This window comes from Caenorhabditis elegans, chromosome V (assembly GCF_000002985.6).
Source record: "Caenorhabditis elegans chromosome V".
In the NCBI taxonomy this organism is placed as follows: domain Eukaryota; kingdom Metazoa; phylum Nematoda; class Chromadorea; order Rhabditida; family Rhabditidae; genus Caenorhabditis; species Caenorhabditis elegans.
In genome coordinates, this window is record NC_003283.11 from 10795187 (window position 1) to 10816865 (window position 21679).

Consider the following 21679-nt stretch of genomic DNA (forward strand, 5'->3'; position numbering starts at 1 on the left):
CCTAAAAGAGATAGAACAATAGTCTACATTTTTTTTGAATTCCCATTTTGCCACAAAGTTGCCTGAAAATTTTAAGTTAGCAAAACGATATTGAATAATTTTTAGGTAAAATCTACATATACTGAGAATTATGAACTTTTAACCGTTTCATTTTTGGACAAAATATGGTCGCGTTTAAAATTGAAAAATTAAAAATTAATATTCACAGCTATTATTATTTTAGATTTATTTGTAAATAATATGCAACGTTCTCATAAAATATTAAATCAATACGACTATATATTTTGCAGTCATTGATCACCTTTTAAAAGTTATCTTCAAAATGTTTCATGAAAATGTGATTGTTGTCTTCTTGTAGCCAAATGTTAAATTCACAGCTGTTTTTTTGAAGGAGGTCAACTCAGCCGACGAGCCATCGTCTTCTCTCCATTTTTGTCCTTCTAGGTAAACACGAGGCAAACCACAGTGGAGAACATAAGAACAGATAGACGATTGAAGAAAATTTCTTTTTCAAATGCGTTGACGGGTTTTTTCAAACTTTTTTGTTTTTCTCTCTCTCTCCAAATTCCGAACACAACTGTTAACCTGATAACGAATATTTAATTTCAGCCCAATGGGATGCATCTTGTCTTGTAAAGAAAAACCCAAAGCAAAGTTAAATCAAAACATAAACATACCAACGCAAATTCGGAGGACAGATACATTTCCACAAGAGATGGCAGAGATCAGAATGCAGGCCAAACACGTGCATTTTTCGGTTAGTTACTTTTATTGATTAGGATATCGGAAATAACACTTGTTTCAACTGTAGTAACTAGAAAGTAAGGAAAACGACTTTTTTCTATGATAAAATGTGATCGTTGTGTTTTGACCAAGGTGAATAGCATATCGATCAAATAACCATCTTGATGGAAGGCATAAATATCTTGTTTCTTTTCTTTTGATACGATTATACTTGAATCTCATTTTTATTTTACATACGACTCTTTTTTTATGCAACTTGATTTACGATTATTATAACCGCCGTTTGCAAATTTTGAACAACCGAGAAAGTGGGAAATTTATAATTTCAAAAAAATGTATTTGCTTACCGTCAAAAAGTTTCAAGAAGTTCTAGCAGAAAAATTTAGAAACATCTCATAAAATTTTATGTTGAACTTATTTTTTCATTCTTAATTTTAAAATGTGGTGATGGGTAAAATATGCGACAGTGTTTTTCCAAATTTCCTGAATTTTTTCATAATGATTTTTAACCTTTCTGGTATATTTTTAAAATATGCAAATAAAATCCCCACTTGTTTTATCTTCAGTCAAAACCAGAACCAAAGATTTGAAAATGATAGCGGCATTTCACAAAAATCAAAAACACCTGTAATTTTGCAAAAGTCTAAACTTTGATGCAACAAAAATCGCCTAACCATTGCTGGATAGCACTTATATTTCAGTGATTCATTGCAGAATGAAGCAGTTCTGATTCCAAATGAACGTCAGGGAGAATTGAAAATTGTGGAAATCCAGGAAGTTTGCACATTTCGAAGATGTTTAAAATGAAGTAGAAACTAATTATTTATGTTACCAATTTTTATGTGATTACTGTATGTATTAATATATATTGAAAATTATTTTATCAAGTTGCATTTAACAAAAAAAATGAGTACAATCATTCAATACGTATTTTACCAAATACTTTGCTGTGCTTGTGTTCCAACGGTTGTTCTCCATATTTGTTGAGAACCATTTGCAGTTCGTTTCGTACTGACGTGGAATATTTGGAAAGTTGCTTCACGATATGGAGTATGCACAAAAAGCATTGTCAGCGTTGATAGAATTCCATGAAGTGCAATTCCAAAAAGTGCAAAATTTGTGGCAGCTAAAAAATATCATTAAATCAGTTCAGTTTTGAGCGAAATCTTTCATACCCTGATTATAATAGTTGAACCAAATTGCCAAAACTATGTATAGAACGGGAAATGATAACACAAAAATTGGTATGAATACTTGAATGCATAAAGCAAAGAAAAATTGTTTTTGGAGGCGATTTGTAACCTGTGATTTTGAAACAGTGTGGTAGAGATACCAAAAAATAGAAAGAACAAAATATAAAGCTTGAGGAATGATGAGTGAAAACATGAAAATAAGGCAAAGGCAAGGAATTGTATTCACGATTGATAGTACAAAATAACCAGGTCGATTTATGACATCTTTTGGGATACATGGAATCTCCTGAAATATAATTGTTAGAATAAAACGTTGAATTAGCGGTTCAAAACTCTATCACTATAAATTGCATATAAAGTTTTTTGAACTCGATAGTTTTTGAATTGTTGAACGTTTTTTATTGCCGCTCCCCTTTGATACAGACTATGGGTAGATTTCATATTCGTTTCATATTTGGTAACGACGAACCAACCTGTTGAACAGTAGCTCTTCCTTGTAGTTGATCCGGAATGTTCATATATCCCGGTGCAATAAAAGTGACCGAAATAATATAATGAATAATTGAATACAGAACACGTTTCCAGTTTCTAGCACCATTCGAAATGTTACTATTAATTAAACGGTGATGACGGTCTTCAAAAAATAATAAAATTGTAACAGCTATCACTGAAAATAAGTTGTTTTCAGGTATTACTAATCCTTCTTTAGACTAACCGCCAACAAATGAGATACCTAAATAAACTTGAACATCTGTTGGAATTCCTAAAACTAATGAAAATCCAAGTGGATATCCTGAACAAACAGGAAGAGTCAACACTGGAATTGCAATAAAACTAAGATAAAAATCTACAAATGCTCCAATACAATGAAGTGCGAGCATACTTGCTTTAACTGTTCTCATTTTTCTTGGTGTCTTCGCAACAATAATATATGCACCAAATAAATGAATCGGTAATTCTATTGAAGTAAGAACATGTAGGACTCCAGAATAAAATTCATCAGTTGCAAAAAAGCTTATATTTTGTGAGCACATATGAGTTATACAAAGACAAATGAACTCATGAAAAGAACGAGTATCAAAAGTCTTGAATATGAATACTTTCAGCTGCTCTATTGCTCTGGGCACTGCGTGGTTTCTGATTGAATTTGACTGGTCAGAATTGTATTAGCTGATTAAAAATCTGTTCAATTTCCTTTTAATTTTAATGTTAATCTCAAAGATCTTTATTCAAATATTAGCTTGCGTTTTTAGCAAAAATTTTGTGTTCACCAACGGTAATCCAAACTTGAGATCTATTCACGGGCAGTGTTTTATTGGATATTAAACAATTGAATATACTTGAAACAGTTTCTCGATATGGTTTGTGAACAATGAGCATTGTTATAGTTGAAACTATTCCATGAAGTGCAACCAGAATAACGCAAATATTTGTGGCTGCTAAAATATCAAGATCGTGTATCTTTAATTTTAAATAAAATACAATAAAATAAGTACCTTGGTTAACTTGATTTTTTATAATCATAATAACCAGAATTGACATAGGAACAAAAAACACGAATATAGGTATTGTTACTTGAATTCCTAGAGCTATTATCAATTGTTTTTGCATTTTATTCACAACTTTTGATCTCGAAGATGAGTTTTATGACATCTGCCATACAATGGAAATAGCAAAAAATAAACCTTGAATCATCAAAAAAGAAGCCATTAATGAAACACAAAGTGCAGTAAGAGTTGCATCTACAGCAAGGATAAAAAACCAGGTCGATTGAAAACATTAAATGGAAAACTGGGAATTTCCTGGAACACTTTATGAGACACATTTTTAAACTTTAAAAATACCTGCATGATAGAAAATTTCCCTTCGTTTTGGTCAGGTATCGTAAAATAACTGGGAGACATAAACATGAATGACATTATATACAAATTTATAGAATATATTTTCCGCTTCAAAAAAAAAAATTTTACAGATATTCCATTCCCTAGAACACAGTATCGGTCTTCAAAAAGTAAGACAATCGAAGCACTGACAACTATAAAAAACAATTTAATTTTGAAATGCTAATTTCAACTAACCGCTAACAAGGGAGAATCCTAAATAAACCTGAATAGATGCTGGAACATTCAACCATAATGATAATCCCAATGGATATCAGGCACTTGCTGGGAGAGATAGAACTGGGGACGTCAAGAAACTGATATAAAAATCTAAAAATGCCTTCGGAGTTTTTGACATAATTATATATGCTCCAAAGATATGAATAGGCACTTCAAACGAAGTAAGAATGTGTAGAGAATACAAATAAAAATCATCAGTTTCTAACAAAAAGCTTTCATTCGAGCAACTCATTTATATGAATGAATTAAACTTTTGATCAATGCTTTGATTCGTCACCTGTTCTGGTTTTATTATTAATGTCGGAGAAAGAGCATCGATCAATTGTTAGAACAAAAACAAATAAGTTTAATAGACTTGTCTATAACACGAATTAATTAATAAAACAACAAAGAGAATGTTCTGGGACACCACCAGATATTTGAGAGCATGTGAAGAAGAAAATCCATTCTAGAGAGGCCCGTGTAGTACGTGTAGAAGAATATAATCGAAGAAATTGGGCAAACACTCATTTACTAGCGTGCTCATTAACTTGAACGTTCAATCCCTTACGATGGCTCAATCCCTTTGACGCTCATTTACGAGTGTTTTCACTTTTGCTCGTTTACAAATAAATGGCTCATTTACTTTGAAATTGTATTTACTGTCTTGAACACTTTTACTCTTTTGCAGCTACTACTCAGTCAATTCTAATTCCTAGTAAAAATAAAATAATTTTGTAAGTGGTGTGAATTGTGTAAATTATCAAATTAAACAGTAAATAACAATCTATTTTAATTTATTAACTTTAAAGTGCTTTTAAGAAAAATTAATATTATGAAAAAATATGTGAAATTTTTTTTTAATTGAAAATTCTGAATTTTTTTCCTAAACTCCTTTTTGTTCCTATTTCCTTTTTTGCCCTTTTTTCTTTTTTTTTCTTTTTTGTTTAAAGCTACTAAATAATACTGAATATACTAACACTTCTAATTTTTTTTTTGAATTTTTTTTTTATTTTTTAGTCGAACTTTAGTAAGTTTACCATTGTTGGGATATTTGCCAAAACTCAAATTATTCAAGAAGAACTTTGGAAAAATATTTTGGAAAAATTGGCAATGTGCCAAAACTTTGGAAAATGTCCCAACAAGGGTTCTAAAAAAATGAAATTTCAAAGTAAATGAGCCATTTATTTGTAAACGAGCAAAAGTGAAAACATTCGTAAATGAGCGTCAAAGGGATTGAGCCATCGTAAGGGATTGAAAGTTCAAGTTAATGAGCACGCTAGTAAATGAGTGTTTGCCAAGAAATTGAAATTATCCATATGGAATTCGATAAAATGATTTGTTTTGATGTTAAGTTAATTATTTTTGCCTTCAGATGTATGAATATGGTTATTTGAGCTGGCAAAAACCTGATTTTCTAAACCATTTATTTACATCGATGGAGAACTTTGATAAAAGAAGATTATACAGTTTTTAGTATTTAGCATTCTAGAGCATATTTAATTTTGAAAATAGATCAGTTTAAGATTTTCTCCAAATGTTAGCAAAGGAAAAACAAATAAAAATTCATTGTCACATGACACCTCATAGAGGTTACACAACAGAATGTGAATACTTTCACAGTTTCGAAATGAATAAATGGATTTCTTCACATTGTTAATTGAAGAATTCAATAAGGAACTCTAAAAAACATTCCATTGAGTTCTCATCCACAAGCTTGTCCTGATCAATTGCTACTCTTTTCTTCGGTTCTTGAATTTTCTCTTCCATTTTCTCCTCTTCATCTACAATCATTGGTTTTGTGAAGTAGGATGTGATGACTGCAGCATGCATGACAAGAGAGTTCTGAAATATATATTCAATTTTAATAAAATATTTGATGAAATTTCAATTAACTTACCATTCTTGTAGTAGAAGAAAGAGGAATAATATAAATAATAATAATAAAATCGAAATTGAGATAAGAGTGAGAACCTGAGATTTTTATTTTGTGACCCTCCTTTTATGTTTCTCACTTTATCAGCTGTGCTGACTTCGCACGAAACGAAGGGTTTTGCACCGAATCTATCATTTTTGATTTATTCGCCTCCCCTTTTTCGGGTCTTATCACAATCAAATGCACGCGCTTAACCTCTATAATCAATTGAAAGCAGTTGTGTCGTCGTCGTCACGAGAACATGAAGCTCCGGCTTCCAGAGACCAAAAGTTATAAGACTGATGGAAGATGGGGTAAATAGGAAATGGTTCTTCAGAACAGTAATATGGTTGTTTGAATTCGATGTTGATTTATGGAGAACACTGATAAAGAAGTTTGAGAACTAAAATAATACTAATTTTTTGTTGTCGAGGAATACATCTAATAGAGCACGATTTTTTCGATTTTCCGATGAATGACAAAACGAATTCTAAAGCCGGTATTGCAATAATACGTATTGTAACTCCGTGAAAAACTAAATTGTCATTTAAAGGCGCATGTACATGCGCATGTTGTGTTTTAACTGTGAGTCTCGCCACGATCTCACAGTGAGCTTCGTTTTGGAACTTGGTAACTGAAAATTGTTTCTAAAAGAAGCGGTTTTATGAACTCGATAATCCGTCTAAACTTCTCAATGAGAGCCGAATAACTGTTTTCGCGGTAAGACCCAGACCCATACCAAAAATGGATGCATCTGTAGATATATGTTCACGCTAACTTACGTTATGTAATATTCACAAAAATACTCTAAACGAAATACATTTCCAAACCATTTCACAATTCCTTCTTAATTTTTTAGAACCCAACTATTTAAATGTCAGAAAGAGTATTTGCATCAAAGTATAAATCCGTATTATTCCAATGAGTTCCAAAAAGTATAATGTTGCACTTTCTTCTTCCGAAGTTCTTCGATTCTTTGTCATGTTATAAAGAACATATTGGTTCATCTTTCAATTATTTCACTGATATGCTTATCATAATATTTACATCACTTCTTCACGGGAACATTTTCTCGCTGAAATGTATTTTGCAGCCTGTCATTTCAGAGAAATCATTACGTCCAAACACCTTGCCAGCGTCATAATCTGCCACATGACTGTCAACCTTCTCTTATCAGCTTCTTTCTGATATTTATGACCTGATAGAAGAATTATAATTCTTAATTTTAACTTTATAGAAAAAGAAAAATGTAAATGAGTTCGTTTAAACATAAAACCCGTTCAAAAAGAAGACTATAAAATTTAAAGATTGATTAATCATTTTCCATATCAAATGATTCGTTGATCGGGATCCTCCGTCCTGAAGAATTGATTCGTTCATCTTCTTTTGCAAGTTCCCGCACAAACTTAGCATAACTAGAGGTCAATCTTGTGAACAGTTCCTCTAATTCATGATCCGTCATTCCAACAGAGCACGCAATATTCAAATATCCACCATGTTGTTCGGTTGTATGAGAACCAAAATTGATGAATTCGCATCCTTCTATCGTGGTTTTTGATTGGCTGGATGTGACTACCCTGAATTTGATAGAAATATATTCATAAAAGTCAATTTTTATATTACCTGGCACCGGTGATTCCTTTTGCAAAGAGAATAGATCCGAACAATGTTTGCTTTGCTGGAGGAATCGTGGACAGGGTCATTGCCGAGCTGATCTCATTTTCCGGAACCTCATATACACATTCACCAATATTTTCTGCGAAAGATATAAGCTTCCGGCGCATTTTCAAGAACATTCTGAAATTAAAAAAAACGATGGAAACTGAAATAGATCTCTTACTGTTTCTGTTTACCAAAAGGTTCTAAGAATGCCGACTGTCCTTGGTACAGTAGAGTGAGAACGAGATCTCTTGAAGGAACAGAAGAAGCTCTTCCTGGATATGACTGTGCAATTGATTGTATATGATTTTGTTTGAAAGCAGCAATTACAGCTCCTCCTACTGGAACTTGAAAATTCTTGTCTAGTGACTGGACAACAGCATCAACACGTCCACATTCGTGAGCTGCGGCGATCTTTCGAATAGTTTCTTCGCTTTGAAGCCCATATGCATTATTGACTAGATGTGGGACATCATGAGCAGCACAAATTGCAGAAATCGCTTCGACATTATCTGGAGAACGCGGAGCAAAACATGACGTAGTTGTCATTACACACAGTATCTCTTCGCCTCTTTGTTCAATTATTCGGTTGACAGTTTCGACATCCGTAATAAGTGAATCTCGATCTCGAATTGGTTCTACAATTATTGGTTCGAATCCAGCATGATAAATGCTTTTCAGTGAAGATTTTTGATCAATTCGCAGCCAAACGACGTACTTTGCTTTCGGACGACGTCGTCTCCACGATGTCATACAAAGAGAAAGCGACATTCCAGTGCAAAGGGGTACAACAATGCAAGATTTCACTGCGTGCAGACCTAGAAAAAAACGAAGTTTGTATTATTATGTAAGAGTTGAATATGTACCTAGGAGATGAAGTGCATGTTTTGCAAACTCATTTGAGAGACATGCAAGCATAGAAGATCCCAAAGCTTTTGGTTGGATTTCCAGCAGGTTTCCACTTCTTCCAATGCCATGTGTCAAACTGAAAGAAATACATGAATCTCCGATCAAGAATCTGAAAAAAAGTTTCCCACTTTGAATGTAAACGTTGAACTAATGGGGTTAAGACACGACCTTCTCTTTCGCCAGCACCAACTGGAATCTGAAAACAAGAAATTTAAAATGAAAATCGATTTATAGTTTTATTACAATACCATATCCACTCTATTGTTCGTGTCATGAGATGACAACCATGATAAAAACAAATCCAGTGTATGCTCTGACCATCCTTCTTCCGGGATTTGTTTCTGAAATTTTCGATATACATAAGACATATCTGATTTTACATTAAGCCTACCTTTTCCCATAAAGAATTGAGCAATTTATTGCTTGATTTGCTCACCAATCTAGAATATTCACCTTCTTTTTTTCCAAAATTTGCTTTCATGTCCTCACTTCTTGCAGTTCTTCCACTGACACAGTCATCGACACTGAAAATTAATGAATGGGAATTTCAATTTTTAACCTTGAAAAAAAAAACAACTATTGAACTAAATACTAAACTATTGACTTGTTTGAGCATCTTTCTGGCTACACATACGACATTAAATTCCAAAAGTCATACATTTCCAGATTTTTATTGGACTTCTTACCGAGACTGGCAATCTACGCAAAGAGGAAGACACGCGCATTCTGTATGCCCGGGAAGATTCATCAGAAGTTTTTCGAATGACATTGAATGAAAATTTTGAGCAAGTAAATAAGAGCTTTTTTAGAAGGTGGGAAGAAGTGAACTTTTGCCCACTTCCGATTGGTCCTCATTTTTTCTTGCTTTGCAGTTTCGGACAAAAGAGAAAAGTGCACCTTACATGACGTTTTAATTCTTCGCTTTTTTTTTGGAAAGTGGGTGACAAGTCGATGTGTTTGGTGCTTAGAAATATAAAATATGGCGGGTTACAATTTCTTGGCAAAAAAAAATGTGTTCAATTATTAGGATTCATTGTCGGAATAAAAGAGAATGTATCCTTTTCTGGACGAAAAATGTGAATGAAATAAATAAAATTAATACTTAGAACGAGGCTCGAATATTGAGAAAAACAGATTTATCGCTCGAGTGGAGCCAATCCCAATTTGGCACGGAGTGCATTCGCTTCTGCGATTTCGCGTTCTTCATCGTTGTCTGCACCACCTCGACGAGATTCTTTTTTCTTATCACGACGATCATCATCTGCAAATATAAATTATTCATGACATGGTACCTTTAAAAACATACATTGACAACATAATTTTTTCTGGTTAATCTAAATGAACATGCTTGACTATATCTATAAAACCAAAATAAAATCTGGGATTATTCAGATTTCCGTGAAGTTTTTATCAGAAAACCATAGAATGTTTGATTAAAAATATTACCTCTTCTATCTCGACGATCTCTATCCCGGCTTCTATCACGATCTCTTCTTCTGTCATCTCTATCATCACGTCTACCACTACCACTACTGCTTGGCCCTGGCTCATCGTCTCCTCTTTCTCTTCGTTCTTTCAGTTTTTCTCGTTCACGAACTTCTCGTCGATCACCAACATCTCTTTCGCGATCTCTGCTTCGACTACGTCTTCTAGATGTCAAACGTGGCTTCTCCTTCTTTGTGACTTCTTCCTCTTCAGAATCAGAATCACTCATTGCAACAAGATCACCATCAAGAAGTGACTTATATGACGGAAGCATGTCTACTTCTTCAAGAGCCCATCTCTTCTGTAGACGAGGAAGTTGAATGTCACAATAGCGATCTTCACGAAGTAAATTGTCGATGAAATCGTCCATGTAGATAGCTTCGAATCGACCCATCTTATTCATATATCTTAATTTACGAAAATCATTATATAATGGTTCGAGATACTTGTAAATTTCGGTTGAATCAAATGTAAGTCGAAGATACATTGCTCCTAGAGCTCTGATATACTTGAATTCCTCTTGTTGAATGAATTCAAGAACGATATCCTTGTCCGGCTGAATTTGTAGCATCTTGAGAGCGAGGCACAAAAAAGGAGTTGGTTTGATGTTTCCTGCGTAGATACCTCCGATGTATCGAAGATCCATTCCCTTGTCCACGACCAGTTCAGCTAAAAAAATAATGTTAAATTAGTGAATAGCAAAGAACAACTTACCTGTGAGCGCAAAACAGTGCTCTTTCCAGTACATGCTGTCATAAATACGCTGCCGGATGATTTTTTCGACGAGAAACTGGGGATTTGTACCTTTGACGGTTTTCGCCGCTTTCTCTGTGCGGTTTGCCATCTGAATTTTTAATTTATAAACAATAGAAGTATTAACGGTGGAAAGATATCGAAACCGTTATGTACGGTCATAGTATTGTTGCATCTGAGAAATGTTGAGAATATATTTTTTATTTTTCAGGTGTAAGTTAACAGATAAATAGAAACACAGGTAAAAAATATTTTAGTACGCCTTCTTTTTGACAATTTCTGGTCGCCAAACAATTGGATGGCTTTCCTCTGTCTGAAAAAAAAATTTTAATGTAAAATATATTTTTCCAAAACTAACTGCTTCATCATCTTCCTTGTACATTTTGATTGTCTTGTCAGCTTCAGCGGTAATAAGCCTGAGACCTGTCTTGTCGAAGCACGAAGCGTAGATCCCAGCTTCAGATTCTATTGATCCTGGTTGAGGCTTTGTTTGAATTTTCTGGAAGCAGAAACCAGATCTCCAATCCCAGAAGCACAACGATCCGTTGTCAGCGCCTGATACAACAACACCATCATCATTGGAAGACAGTGTATTGATAATAGCATTATGTCCAGAAAGATTCTGCATAAATTCTCCTTTGGGAAGTTTCCACTGTTTGATGTTATCTGGGGAAGCAGAAGCAAACATGTTGAGACGTGGATGAATTGTCAGAGCTCTCACTGATTTCTTGTGATGAGTTAATGTGCACATAGAACGTCCAGCGGCCAAATCCCATAGACGAACTGTCGCATCATGAGAAGCAGTTATTACTTGTGGATCAACTGATTGACACACAACATCTGCGACGGTGTTTGTGTGACCAGCAAAACAATGGACTTGAGCTTTTGTTCTCATATCCCAAACTCTAGCTGTAGAATCACGAGCGCAGGTGACTAGAACATCAAGAGATGGATGTACTGAAAGAGCTTGGACGGCACTTAAATGCCCATGATAATGACGGATCACTTTGTTGTATTCCAAATCCCAGCATTTAACCTAAAAACACATTTTGGAAGTTCAGATCACTAATTAGAGACAAATTATCTTACCTGTTTATCTTCTCCTCCACTGAACAAGAAAGGATGCCTTGGTGAAACTTTTACAGCTCTTACAGAACTGATGTGACCAGTCAATGATAACTTCAACTGTCCAGACGCTAAGTCCCAAATCTTGATAATACGGTCCGCTCCGCCAGAAGCAAACCATTGATTTCCCGGTTCAACATCAACTGCTCTGACCCATCCTGTATGTCCCGAAGCTACACGATACAATTTCCATGGAGCGTGCCATTTTGGTTTCATCATCATAGGCGCCTTTGAAGGAAGAAGCGATCGAGTTGTATTGTCTTCTCCTTTTGAACTGTTACCAAGTGGAACCAAAGGAAGCAGTGTTCCACTTTTTGCTGATCCTTGTTGCTGATTAACAAGTTTTCCTGATCCATCTGTGATAGCCAATGGGGTTCCAGCTGATGCGATCACTGATCCTGTACCGTGCATCGGTTGCGATGTTGGGAGAGCGAGCATTTCATTTTCTCGTCTCACTTTCATTTCTTCTACTTTTTTAATAACATTACCGTACTCGTGCTTTCTTTTCATTGACCGAATTAGACTGTCACTGAAATTATTTTTGTAGATTTAAGCTTTTTTAAGTTATCAAGGAAAACAATTTGAAAATGTGGAACTTACTTCTCTTCTGGCATTGGAGGTGGCTGTGCATAATCGTGATAAAATAAATCCTGTGCCCTTTTCAACGATTTAAAAACTTGATTGAGTAATGCTTTTTTGTCGGCTTCCGGTTTGTCCTCTGAATTAAGAATTTATTATTTAATTATTTTAACTACCAACAAACCGAGATCATCATCTGTTGGAGCAGCTGGCATTTGTTCATACGGATCGGAAACGCTTGCAGACATGTTTCTTTAAAACAAGACTATTAGAGTGGCTCAAGACTATCTTTTTGGAAGAAAAATAGGAAAAGTACAGAGTGAATAAATTATTCTGCTTTTAAAGGAAACTGGAGAAACAAAAACAATGATACAACCTTTATTTTCAAAACCACCGCTTTTCGAATAACCAGTGGGCGTGGTTTCGGGACACAATTGCAATACCCCCGCGCAAATGTTTGCAAGACCGCGGCACACATTACTCATTTGAGATTATTTTTTCTAATAAGCATTCAGCACTGCACACTGTGAGGACAATGTTTCGCAATAGAGCGCGCTAGAAAATGTCTCTGCGTCTCCACAGGGGGCGGGGCGATGGAAAATGAGATGAGAACGAAGACTGTGGCTAAAATCCTTAATAATGAAGATTATTAAACATTAAAAATAGATAAATGGATAGAAAAAACCATGTTCTAAAAGCCTATATACATAAAAATAAGAAATTTTGAGATTTTTTTTTCGTTGGTTATATTTGTCAGCCGCATTCGAGTTACATGCCGTTTTTCAAAAATCGAATTCCAACATTTTGTTTCAGTAAAAACCCAAGAGAGTTCTATTCGAAACAAGATTTTGGCTTGGAAATGCCAATTTTTCAGACTTTTCTTCACTTACTGGAGAAGTGTAGAATTTAATCAAAAATCGAATTTCAACAAGTTGTTAAAAAAATCTTTGCGCTTTATTTACAATACAAATCAAGGGGTTTGGTCAAGTTTCAGCCGAGTGTTCAGAACATCCAAACTGAAAAAAAACCACATATTTACATTTTTCTATAACATCTAATAAAAAAATTAAAAATTTTCCAAAAAAAAAATTGGTGAAAAATCATAAGGGGACCCTTGTGATTTTTTTTTTGAAAAAAATCATAAAAAATTGTTATGACCAAAAATGATTTTCTTTTTATTTTGTAACATTTTTCTTGAAAATCTTCTAAAATTCAGAGGCACCACGGTTTCATCTCCGTTTTCCGGATCTACCATTTCTGAATCTACGTTTTCCGGATCTGGCACCGTGCCAACTCTTAAAACGCTATTTTTCTCGGAGAAAAACGTGACAACGATGCTCCGTTGTTACGCGTCGCGTGTTGTTAAGCGTTTCCTCTAGAAGATATTTTCAAAAAACAACGTGCGTCGAATGAATAAAAAAGCGTTTTGTGCGTTGGCACGGTGCCAGATCCGGAAATCGTAGATCCGGAAATGGTAGATCCGGAAATGGTAAATCCGGAAAACGTAGATCCGGAATTACTCCAGATCTTGAAAACGTGGTGCCTCCAGACAATGAACTGAAATGTATCAGGTCTATTCACAATCGTTGCAAGCGTTCCGTCGGATTTAATCACATCGAGGTCTTTACGAGTGTCCAGGAGAAAGGGATTTTCATGACTGTCCATTCTAAAAGTGTTAAAAATGAGTTTCGATATGGGAAATATGGTAGAATTACATATAACATCCATTTCTGAGATTTTTATTCCATTTCTTCACATTTAATCCCAATTTCAGCACTTCTAAATCAAATTCCCCACGACTAGTGTGACGAATCTCAAATCTGTGCAATTGTACCCATTTTTCATTGAGCCAGTGCTTGACGAACTCGTTCACGTCTCTTTCTGTTAGCATGGAATCGTACAGCACGAGCCGAATAAATTTGAGCGACTTGAGATGATAGAGAGTGACCCATTTTGCATCCATGATGCACACACGATTTCGGGTGAAGATCTGCAAAAGAACGTTTTCTCGAAATGTATAAGTGTTAAGTATATGTATAAGTGTTAAATGTACAAGCATAAGTGTTTTCAGGTTTCTCAGCAGTATGACAGCAGAAAAATAGTGTATTAAACAATTTCAACTGCATTTTCTATCAGAAATAAGATATGCCTTCTAATTTACAATTACCGTATTTCCTCTATTAGTTTTGCATCTAAAATCACTAATCGAAAATTAGTTTTGCACCCTCTATTAGTTTTGCACCTCTAATAGTTTTGCACCCCTTCATTTGTTCCCTAATTTTAGGAATTCAAAATTTGCATTATAACATCGTTCTAAAAATTAGGAAAACTTTTACAGACTTGGTATAACAAGTCAAAATTGGCAAAATATGAGTACAATTCGGACAATTTTTGCGTATCAGTCGTAAAATTCGCCCACTTTGGTTCATAAGTTGTCATTAAAATTGATGATATTATGTCATAACTTAATCGCAAACATGAGAAAAAACCTGTTCAAAAATTAGTTTTGCACCCTCTATTAGTTTTGCATAAAATTAGGTGTCCGAAAATTAGTTTTGCATGCCTTACTAATAGAGGAAATACGGTAGGTAATTCCCATTTCTTCGGTGGAGCATGGTTCTGCTTAACTAGAATTTGAACCACGGACAAGCCTCACCTCATACGGATCAAATTCCTCATCAAGGAAATGAAAATCAGCGACGATTCCCTCCAAAAATCACATATTCGGGGAAAAAAGATTGCAGATTCCCGTTATTCGTCCCCAATCTCTGTACATCTCTACACAATTTCACCACGAGGTTCTTGTTGAAAACTCGATGATCAGTGTGTTGTCTCACTTTCAATGAACGTTCGTTCAAATTGACCACTGCAATTCCACCACGGCAACTGAATCGTGGCGATAACATCAAGACAGGGTTGTAAGCAGTCCTCATAGTTGTCCGTGGAGCAGGTGTAGCCGGTTTTCGGGTCGTATCTGGAAAATTTTGATGATTGAAAAATACAAAGTTATGTCCTACTCACTTTATCGCCAATCGTAGATTTCCAGATTTTACAGATCTTTTGAAAATTGCAGGTTTTGAATTGAAGTTGAAATTGAGTGGTGGAATCGTCTGCCAATTATTGCAAAAGTTGATTGACTTCTTCTTTCTTGAAATGTTGACCTCAATGTGATCGAATGTGTGGTGATCAGGGTTGATCAATGCGATCACTTCCGTCGACACTTGGGACAACTCGAGTCTGAAAATATGAATAGTTAAACTAATACGTCTGAAAAAAAACTTAAATGTTAAGAGAGTCTAGTTGTTTGAAAACGATGCGTAATGCCTTGTGAGGCAACTCCAGGAACCGAGGAAACCGTCTCAATATAGGCGTCCGACCAGGAGACGAGGGTTGTTCCTTTTGTTGACAAATAAAACTGATGAATTTCATTGCACAGTTTAACAGGGAGAGTACGACAAATTCGATTGGAGGATGAGCTTGAGTGGGGAGGGTCAATGTGTTATCCTGGGAAGAGAAGAGGAGGATAATGTTTTGTTGGAAATTATCGATTCTATATAGACCTACGGGGACTTTGGAAGTTATTGTTTTCTTCAAATAAATACATACAATTTCAGGAAAATCAGAAAATAGACTTCGACGAGGAAAACGGAAAACAAAAAAAACCCGCTTTCCCAACGGGAAGAAATGTATAACAAAGTTAAGTTTTCAATTGAAAATATTTGAAATAACACTTCTTGTGCCGTTTTACACTTGGGCAATGAGTTTGGCAAGAGATCTATCTCGGACCAAATTTAAGAGTAGCCGAAACCAAGTCTTGCCAACTTCTTGCTAACTTTTGCCCAAGTTTTGCCCAAGTGTCGGACAAGTTTTGTAAACTTTTGGTATATTTTCAAGAAATTGTATATTTTAAGAATGTGAAAATGCATTTTTTTTTTAATTTTTAATTTTAATTTATTGGATTCAAAAATCAGCCATTCACTATTCAAAAAGTTTTGAGCATATTGAGCATAGAAAGACAATCAATTATTTGTCGAACTCCTTGTCTATTGTTACTAGCCGATATGCACACAGAAAATTTAAAGCAAATTGGTTCACTAAAGATCAGTTTAAAAGCAAACTTTTTATAAAATAAAAATAAAGTCAGGGAGAATAGAAGAGACAACATAACCAAGTAGTTAGGAAAAGTGCCGAATTTGAGCTAAAATTTAAAAAAAAGGTATTTCACAAGTAACTGTGGTAAAAAGGACTCCTTCCGACCGAAACGTCATAAAGATTGGAGATAACGAAAACAACTATGAATCGACTAGGCTAGTTGGTTGATACTTGGTACATCATCAAACTTGGCACATATTCGATCTCGCCATCTCTGTTGCTATTCAACTTTTCATAAATAAACATTTCGATTCAAAATAAAAATGCAAACACCTAAAGACAAATGCCGTCAGGACTTTTCTTCAATTTACAACAACGTAAGTCCATTTCTAGACGTCGGTCTAGTTATTGCTTACAATTTCAAATATTGTGAATAAAAGCTTTTTTTTTATTATGCCTTGTCCAGTTTAATACAAACCACTTTCCAGAGTCGAAGTGTATCAGTGAAAGATAGACCACGCGAGATTGTCAGTTTAGTGCTCGGATTGATAATCGCCATATTGTTCAGGGCTCTCGTTCAGGAAACTGATAAATATGTGAATTGATATTGTGAATATATTTATGGTACATGAAAAACGACTTATATAAAAGCTATGAAATGAACAATATAGAGTTATCATCTGTAAGAAATAAATTTAGGCGTCTTATTTGTGATGATGATCGATGTAGTCGTGAATAGCTGATACGCTTCTGCGGATTGTTTTCTAAAATTAAATAGGAATGAAAATAAATCGGAATCCATTTTTATACCTTGACAGATCCCAAAACTTTCCGGCCAAGGCTGCGAGAGCGACGTTTTCTCGGAAGATTGGGCGATTCAAAGGGTGTAGAAATGTCTTCCGCAGGGGTCTCAAAATGTTCGAAATGAGGTGTAACGTTTACAGAATTAATGGCTTCCGCATAAGCAAGGTAAACTGAAACAGTTTATAAATATTAAATCAATCAACCTGAAATTCATACCTTCGTGATCTCTCATAGCTTGTGAACGAGCCTGCTCTTGAAAATCTCGCCGGATATTTTCAGCTTGAAGATCTCTCAGTTTTTTTTCGGATTCCATTGTTTTCTTCAGCTGCTCTTTCTTCAATTGCTCCAGTCGTCTCATAACAATTTCCTTCTCATTCAATAACTTTGCATGCTTTCTTTGAGCATTTGACTTTCTGAAATGATATTTTTAATCCAATTATTTACTTTTTGAACTTACGCGATGAACAATCGCTTGTTCTGGTCGTTATTGACAATTTTGTACATATTTTGTGTGATGGAATTTATTGCATTGACGACATCAACAAGGCATTCCATAACTGGAGCATTGTCGGCAGGATTGATCTGAAAAAGGAAACAAATGTTTGTTAAACACATTCTCGTCTATACCTCCGACACAGTTTCTGCCACGTGAACACGTATGGAAAAATCTTCAAGCTCGTCAGTGAGTGTTCCGGCCCCATCCATCCACTTCTGTGCCCAGGCGACTAGGTTTCGCTGGTTCTCTGGCGCCTTTACATTTTTACACAAATCGAGAAGGACTGCCAACCATTTTGCAGCCTCATTATGTAGTTCATCGAGAAGGTCCTTTTTCTGTGACAGGGACATTCTGAAACAGTGTTAGAAAATGAACATCGATGAAAGACACGTGTATTCAGCTCGACTAACGCCTCGAAAATTTTCAAAAAAGGCGGGAAAAAATATTTGAATTCGCCAAGAGGAATTTCACCGCAGCGCGTGCAAAAATGTCTGCATTTGCGCGTGACGGTGTTTGCACAAATTACACCGAATGGTCGAGCTGAAAACACGTGAAAGAAACTGAATGCCGTTATTTTCCGCGACGTGCTGAAAGTCGGTATTTTTGATGTGCAGGCATTGGAGTACGGTAGCAATGAACTTTTCTTTTGGTAGGTTCAAATGTGTTGTCTAAATATTCTTTTTTTTATTAATTATAGGTCTCTCACTATCTTTTAAAAAGCAAATAGACGATGGTATTTTCAATGTCCCATTTTTCTATTTTTAATAACGTCGACTTTAATCACAAGGAAAGAAGCATTTACGATTTGCCGGTTTTTAACTGTCTATGTCTCTTAGTCTCCACACTCTCTCATGTGCGCGCAATCGTGCTCTAATGCATCTGGTGCGCGCGCCGTTCAAAATGTATCGTTTTCTGGTTCGATTAATACAACTTTATTTTTAATACTTGCTCGATATTCTCTTGATTTTGCACACTGCCAAGTATTTTACGTTGTATCCCTTCACGTATTAATTATTCATCTTCGAAACCTTTTCTTCTCGAATAATGTAAATTTCACATCTTCATCGTTTCAGATGTTTTTCTCAAAAGCTGGCAAAGCCGCTGTTGAATGGGCAAAGGGTTCAAAGTAAGTTTTTTGTGGAACATACTGTTTTTTATTTCTAAATTTTCAGAGTCCCTTACAAGGAGTTTGCTCTCACCCTTGAGAAAATCGAAGAGTTATCGGGAAAAAAGAAAGTGGATGAATTGGCTCAATTTTTCACCAAAGTTCTGGACTTTTCACCCGACGATTTAACAGCGTGCGTGTACATGTCAGTTAATCAGCTCGGGCCATCGTATGAAGGGCTCGAGCTTGGAGTTGCTGAAAATTCGCTGATCAAGGTTTGCATTCCACTGAATCTATATTAAATTATAAAGAAAATTTAAGGCTGTTGCTAAAGCGACCGGACGTACAGAGGGAAAAATTAAAGAAGATCTTCGCGCGAAAGGAGATCTTGGGACTGTCGCACAACAGTCAAGATCCAATCAGAAAATGCTTGCTGTTCCAAAAGCATTAACTGTTCCAACTGTTTTCAACAAGTTAACCGAAATTGCAAAGCTCAGTGGCACTTCAGCTATGAACAAGAAAGTTGATGCCATTAGTGCACTCCTCATTGCATGTCAAGGAATTGAGGCTCGATTCCTCGTCCGAATGCTCGCCGGCAAAATGAGAATCGGTCTCGGTGAACAAAGTGTTCTATCAGCACTTGGACATGCATTCACTCTTTCGAAAATAACTGATCAAAAGGTTCGTGGTGACAAACTCGATTCTCTGAAAGATGCAAATGTTAAGCGAGTAAAGACCGCCTATTGGTAATAATTGTTTCTTTATTAAATTATTCATCTAATTAATTTTCAGCGAATGCCCTAACTACAATCGTCTGATCGAAGTTGCACTGACTGAAGGTGTGGAAGCTCTTGTCGAAAAATGTAAACTTTCACCCGGAATTCCACTGAAACCTATGCTGGCTCACCCTACAAAGGGAATTGATGAAATTATGCGACGATTCAGAAATCAGACAATGACCTGTGAATGGAAATATGACGGAGAACGCGGCCAGATTCATAAACGAGAAGACGGGCAAATTTTCATCTACAGTCGAAACCAAGAGAACAACACTACCAAGTACCCCGATATTATCGAAAAAATTTCATCCTGCATCGGGGATGGGGTAACTTCATTTATTGTCGATGCTGAAGTTGTAGCTATCGATGAGGCTGGCTTAATTCTTCCGTTCCAAGTTTTGTCGACTCGTAAAAGGAAAAATGCAACTGATGATAACGGAGTCAAGGTTGTAGTTTTTCTTTTCGATCTTCTCTACTTCAATGGGGAGCCTCTCGTGAGAAAACCACTCCGAAAAAGAAGAGAACTTCTTCGAACAAACTTCAAAAAGATTGATGGAAGCTTCTATTTTGCAACTTCCGTAGATACAAATGATACTGATGAAATCAACTCTTTCTTCGATGAAGCCGTTCAAAATAAATGCGAAGGACTCATGATCAAAACTCTCGACACTGAAGCTACTTATGAGATTTCAAGACGTTCCCACAGCTGGTTGAAAATGAAGAAAGATTACGTTGATGGAGTAGGAGATACGTTGGATCTTGTCGTCATGGGTGCTTATTCTGGAGTTGGAAAGAGAACTGGAGTGTATGGAGGATATCTTCTCGGATGTTACAATCCTACTACAGAAGAGTACGAAAGTGTATGCAAGATTGGAACTGGTTTCACTGATGAAGATTTGGCCGAGCAATACAAGATCCTACAAGACAAGAAAATTGACAAATCTCCTTCTTATTATCAATTTGATCACACTCTTAAACCAGATGACACTTTTTCTCCGTATCTTGTTTTCGAAGTCAAATGTGCCGATATTACTATATCTCCGCGTCACAAAGCTGCAAGTGGATTGACGGATGATGGAAAAGGAATCTCTTTGAGATTTCCTCGTTTCCTGCGTATTCGGGACGATAAAAATTCCGACGATGCAACATCTTCGGAGCAAGTTCTTGAAATGTACAAAAACCAAGAAGCTTTTGCCAACCAGAAGATCGAAAAGGCGGATGCAGTTGATGAGGATGACGAATTTGAAGAAAAAGAAGATGAAGAGGAGGAGTTGAACATGACCAATGTATCTGAAGGAAGTTCTAAAGAAAATCCAGTGAAAGAGGAGATCAAGAAAGAGACTCCTAAATCAGTATCCCCGAAAAAATTCGAAAAGGTTTTAGTTTTTGAAATTACCATTATCGCTAATTATATATATTATTTCCAGAAACCGCCTGTAAAATCTTCACCAGTTAACAAATCGCCCGTGAAAAGTTCACCAATAAAGAAAGAAGCAGAGAAAAAGAAAGGACCAGTTGCTAGCATCTTTTCATCATCGACAAAGAAGAATGAAAAAGACGTTAAAGTGGAATCTCCATCTCCGATCAGAAAGAAGAAGCTGCCTTCTGATTCTGACGAGTCTGATGAAGAAACCTCAACTAATAAGAAACAGCCAGCAAAGAAGAGGTCTCGCGTTGCAATTGATTCCGATTCCGACTAATGCCAAGCAACTAATACTGAGATACATTTCTGCATATTCAATGATTTACTTTTTGTACTATGTTTCCTAATTTTCTAAGTAAATACCTCACATCGACTTTTTCTTTTGTTCACGGCCGGTCATTTTAAACAACTCATTCATGTGTGCGAATGTGTTGTACTTTCAACTGATTTATTCAGAACTTTGGATTTTGAGTCTTCTATTTAGGAAAGAGATAGACGCTGACCTAGATACCTAGAAAC

The 21679-nt window shown here is 35.7% G+C and overlaps 9 protein-coding genes, 1 non-coding gene and 2 pseudogenes across 17 annotated transcripts; 3 read left to right on the top strand and 9 right to left on the bottom strand.

Annotated features, from left to right (window-relative positions):
* The first annotated feature begins 607 nt into the window (after positions 1 to 607).
* Positions 608 to 1642, top strand: D1054.19 (Ragulator complex protein LAMTOR5). 2 transcript variants are annotated; one of them, NM_001269327.2, is made up of 2 exons: positions 608 to 757; positions 1459 to 1631. In NM_001269327.2, exons 1-2 carry the CDS (start codon positions 614 to 616, stop codon positions 1549 to 1551), a joined length of 237 nt encoding a protein of 78 aa, NP_001256256.1. In that variant the 5' UTR covers positions 608 to 613; the 3' UTR covers positions 1552 to 1631. The 2 variants fall into 2 exon arrangements, 1 of the variants encoding a protein (NP_001256256.1); NR_069363.1 differs by lacking the exon at positions 608 to 757 and adding an exon at positions 1008 to 1052 and having other exon boundaries at positions 1459 to 1642.
* srh-184 (Serpentine Receptor, class H) lies at positions 1613 to 3004 on the bottom strand. The gene is made up of 4 exons (NM_073359.3): positions 2653 to 3004; positions 2411 to 2604; positions 1920 to 2223; positions 1613 to 1870 (listed from the first exon to the last, which is right to left on the bottom strand). The coding sequence occupies exons 1-4, from the start codon at positions 2969 to 2971 to the stop codon at positions 1677 to 1679; spliced, it is 1011 nt and encodes a 336-aa protein (NP_505760.2). The 5' UTR covers positions 2972 to 3004; the 3' UTR covers positions 1613 to 1676.
* A 169-nt stretch (positions 3005 to 3173) lies between these two features.
* srh-163 lies at positions 3174 to 4289 on the bottom strand (annotated as a pseudogene). The gene has a single exon. A coding segment is annotated over exon 1 (1116 nt).
* Positions 4290 to 5538: 1249 nt separating this feature from the next.
* D1054.18 (uncharacterized protein) lies at positions 5539 to 6012 on the bottom strand (the record flags this gene model as incomplete). Of its 2 annotated transcripts, NM_001269328.4 has the most annotated exons (2): positions 5539 to 5881; positions 5937 to 6012. In NM_001269328.4, 2 exons carry the CDS (start codon positions 5937 to 5939, stop codon positions 5693 to 5695), a joined length of 192 nt encoding a protein of 63 aa, NP_001256257.1. The 2 variants fall into 2 exon arrangements, with proteins under 2 accessions (NP_001256257.1, NP_001256258.1); NM_001269329.3 differs by lacking the exon at positions 5937 to 6012 and having other exon boundaries at positions 5693 to 5869.
* Positions 5667 to 5828, bottom strand: D1054.23. The gene has a single exon (NR_102061.1). It is a non-coding gene; the product is annotated as an Unclassified non-coding RNA D1054.23 (non-coding RNA).
* Positions 6013 to 7149: 1137 nt separating the features above from the next.
* secs-1 (O-phosphoseryl-tRNA(Sec) selenium transferase) lies at positions 7150 to 9288 on the bottom strand (the record flags this gene model as incomplete). 2 transcript variants are annotated; one of them, NM_001136415.3, is made up of 8 exons in its annotated part: positions 7162 to 7528; positions 7575 to 7748; positions 7792 to 8428; positions 8477 to 8595; positions 8648 to 8715; positions 8768 to 8860; positions 8911 to 9043; positions 9206 to 9288. In NM_001136415.3, 8 exons carry the CDS (start codon positions 9286 to 9288, stop codon positions 7264 to 7266), a joined length of 1572 nt encoding a protein of 523 aa, NP_001129887.1. In that variant the 3' UTR covers positions 7162 to 7263. The 2 variants fall into 2 exon arrangements, with proteins under 2 accessions (NP_505761.1, NP_001129887.1); NM_073360.4 differs by lacking the exon at positions 9206 to 9288 and having other exon boundaries at positions 7150 to 7528; positions 8911 to 9000.
* Positions 9289 to 9534: 246 nt separating this feature from the next.
* Positions 9535 to 10848, bottom strand: prp-38 (Pre-mRNA-splicing factor 38; the record flags this gene model as incomplete). Its single annotated transcript, NM_073361.6, has 3 exons — positions 9535 to 9780; positions 9966 to 10673; positions 10719 to 10848. The coding sequence occupies 3 exons, from the start codon at positions 10846 to 10848 to the stop codon at positions 9656 to 9658; spliced, it is 963 nt and encodes a 320-aa protein (NP_505762.1). The 3' UTR covers positions 9535 to 9655.
* An 86-nt stretch (positions 10849 to 10934) lies between these two features.
* Positions 10935 to 12726, bottom strand: plrg-1 (Pleiotropic regulator 1; the record flags this gene model as incomplete). Of its 2 annotated transcripts, NM_001269330.5 has the most annotated exons (5): positions 10935 to 11070; positions 11116 to 11793; positions 11847 to 12411; positions 12483 to 12600; positions 12646 to 12726. In NM_001269330.5, 5 exons carry the CDS (start codon positions 12707 to 12709, stop codon positions 11011 to 11013), a joined length of 1485 nt encoding a protein of 494 aa, NP_001256259.1. The 2 variants fall into 2 exon arrangements, with proteins under 2 accessions (NP_001256259.1, NP_001256260.1); NM_001269331.3 differs by lacking the exon at positions 12646 to 12726 and having other exon boundaries at positions 11011 to 11070; positions 12483 to 12496.
* A 1278-nt stretch (positions 12727 to 14004) lies between these two features.
* C29A12.2 lies at positions 14005 to 15890 on the bottom strand (annotated as a pseudogene). The gene is made up of 5 exons: positions 15817 to 15890; positions 15483 to 15698; positions 15118 to 15435; positions 14177 to 14451; positions 14005 to 14127 (listed from the first exon to the last, which is right to left on the bottom strand). Coding segments are annotated over exons 1-5 (1006 nt in total).
* Positions 15891 to 16876: 986 nt separating this feature from the next.
* C29A12.22 (Transposase) lies at positions 16877 to 17158 on the top strand (the record flags this gene model as incomplete). The annotated part of the gene is made up of 2 exons (NM_001269332.1): positions 16877 to 16930; positions 17042 to 17158. 2 exons carry the CDS (start codon positions 16877 to 16879, stop codon positions 17156 to 17158), a joined length of 171 nt encoding a protein of 56 aa, NP_001256261.1.
* On the bottom strand, positions 17153 to 18301 carry C29A12.1 (uncharacterized protein). Its single transcript, NM_073364.4, has 5 exons — positions 17985 to 18301; positions 17815 to 17939; positions 17574 to 17770; positions 17364 to 17527; positions 17153 to 17317 (listed from the first exon to the last, which is right to left on the bottom strand). Exons 1-5 carry the CDS (start codon positions 18201 to 18203, stop codon positions 17258 to 17260), a joined length of 765 nt encoding a protein of 254 aa, NP_505765.1. The 5' UTR covers positions 18204 to 18301; the 3' UTR covers positions 17153 to 17257.
* A 618-nt stretch (positions 18302 to 18919) lies between these two features.
* On the top strand, positions 18920 to 21532 carry lig-1 (DNA ligase 1; the record flags this gene model as incomplete). Of its 2 annotated transcripts, none has more annotated exons than NM_171538.6 (5): positions 18920 to 18979; positions 19026 to 19233; positions 19280 to 19639; positions 19751 to 21113; positions 21165 to 21531. In NM_171538.6, the coding sequence occupies 4 exons, from the start codon at positions 18927 to 18929 to the stop codon at positions 19760 to 19762; spliced, it is 633 nt and encodes a 210-aa protein (NP_741626.2). In that variant the 3' UTR covers positions 19763 to 21113; positions 21165 to 21531. The 2 variants fall into 2 exon arrangements, with proteins under 2 accessions (NP_741626.2, NP_741625.2); NM_171537.6 differs by having other exon boundaries at positions 18927 to 18979; positions 19280 to 19704; positions 21165 to 21532.
* Positions 21533 to 21679: the final 147 nt, after the last annotated feature.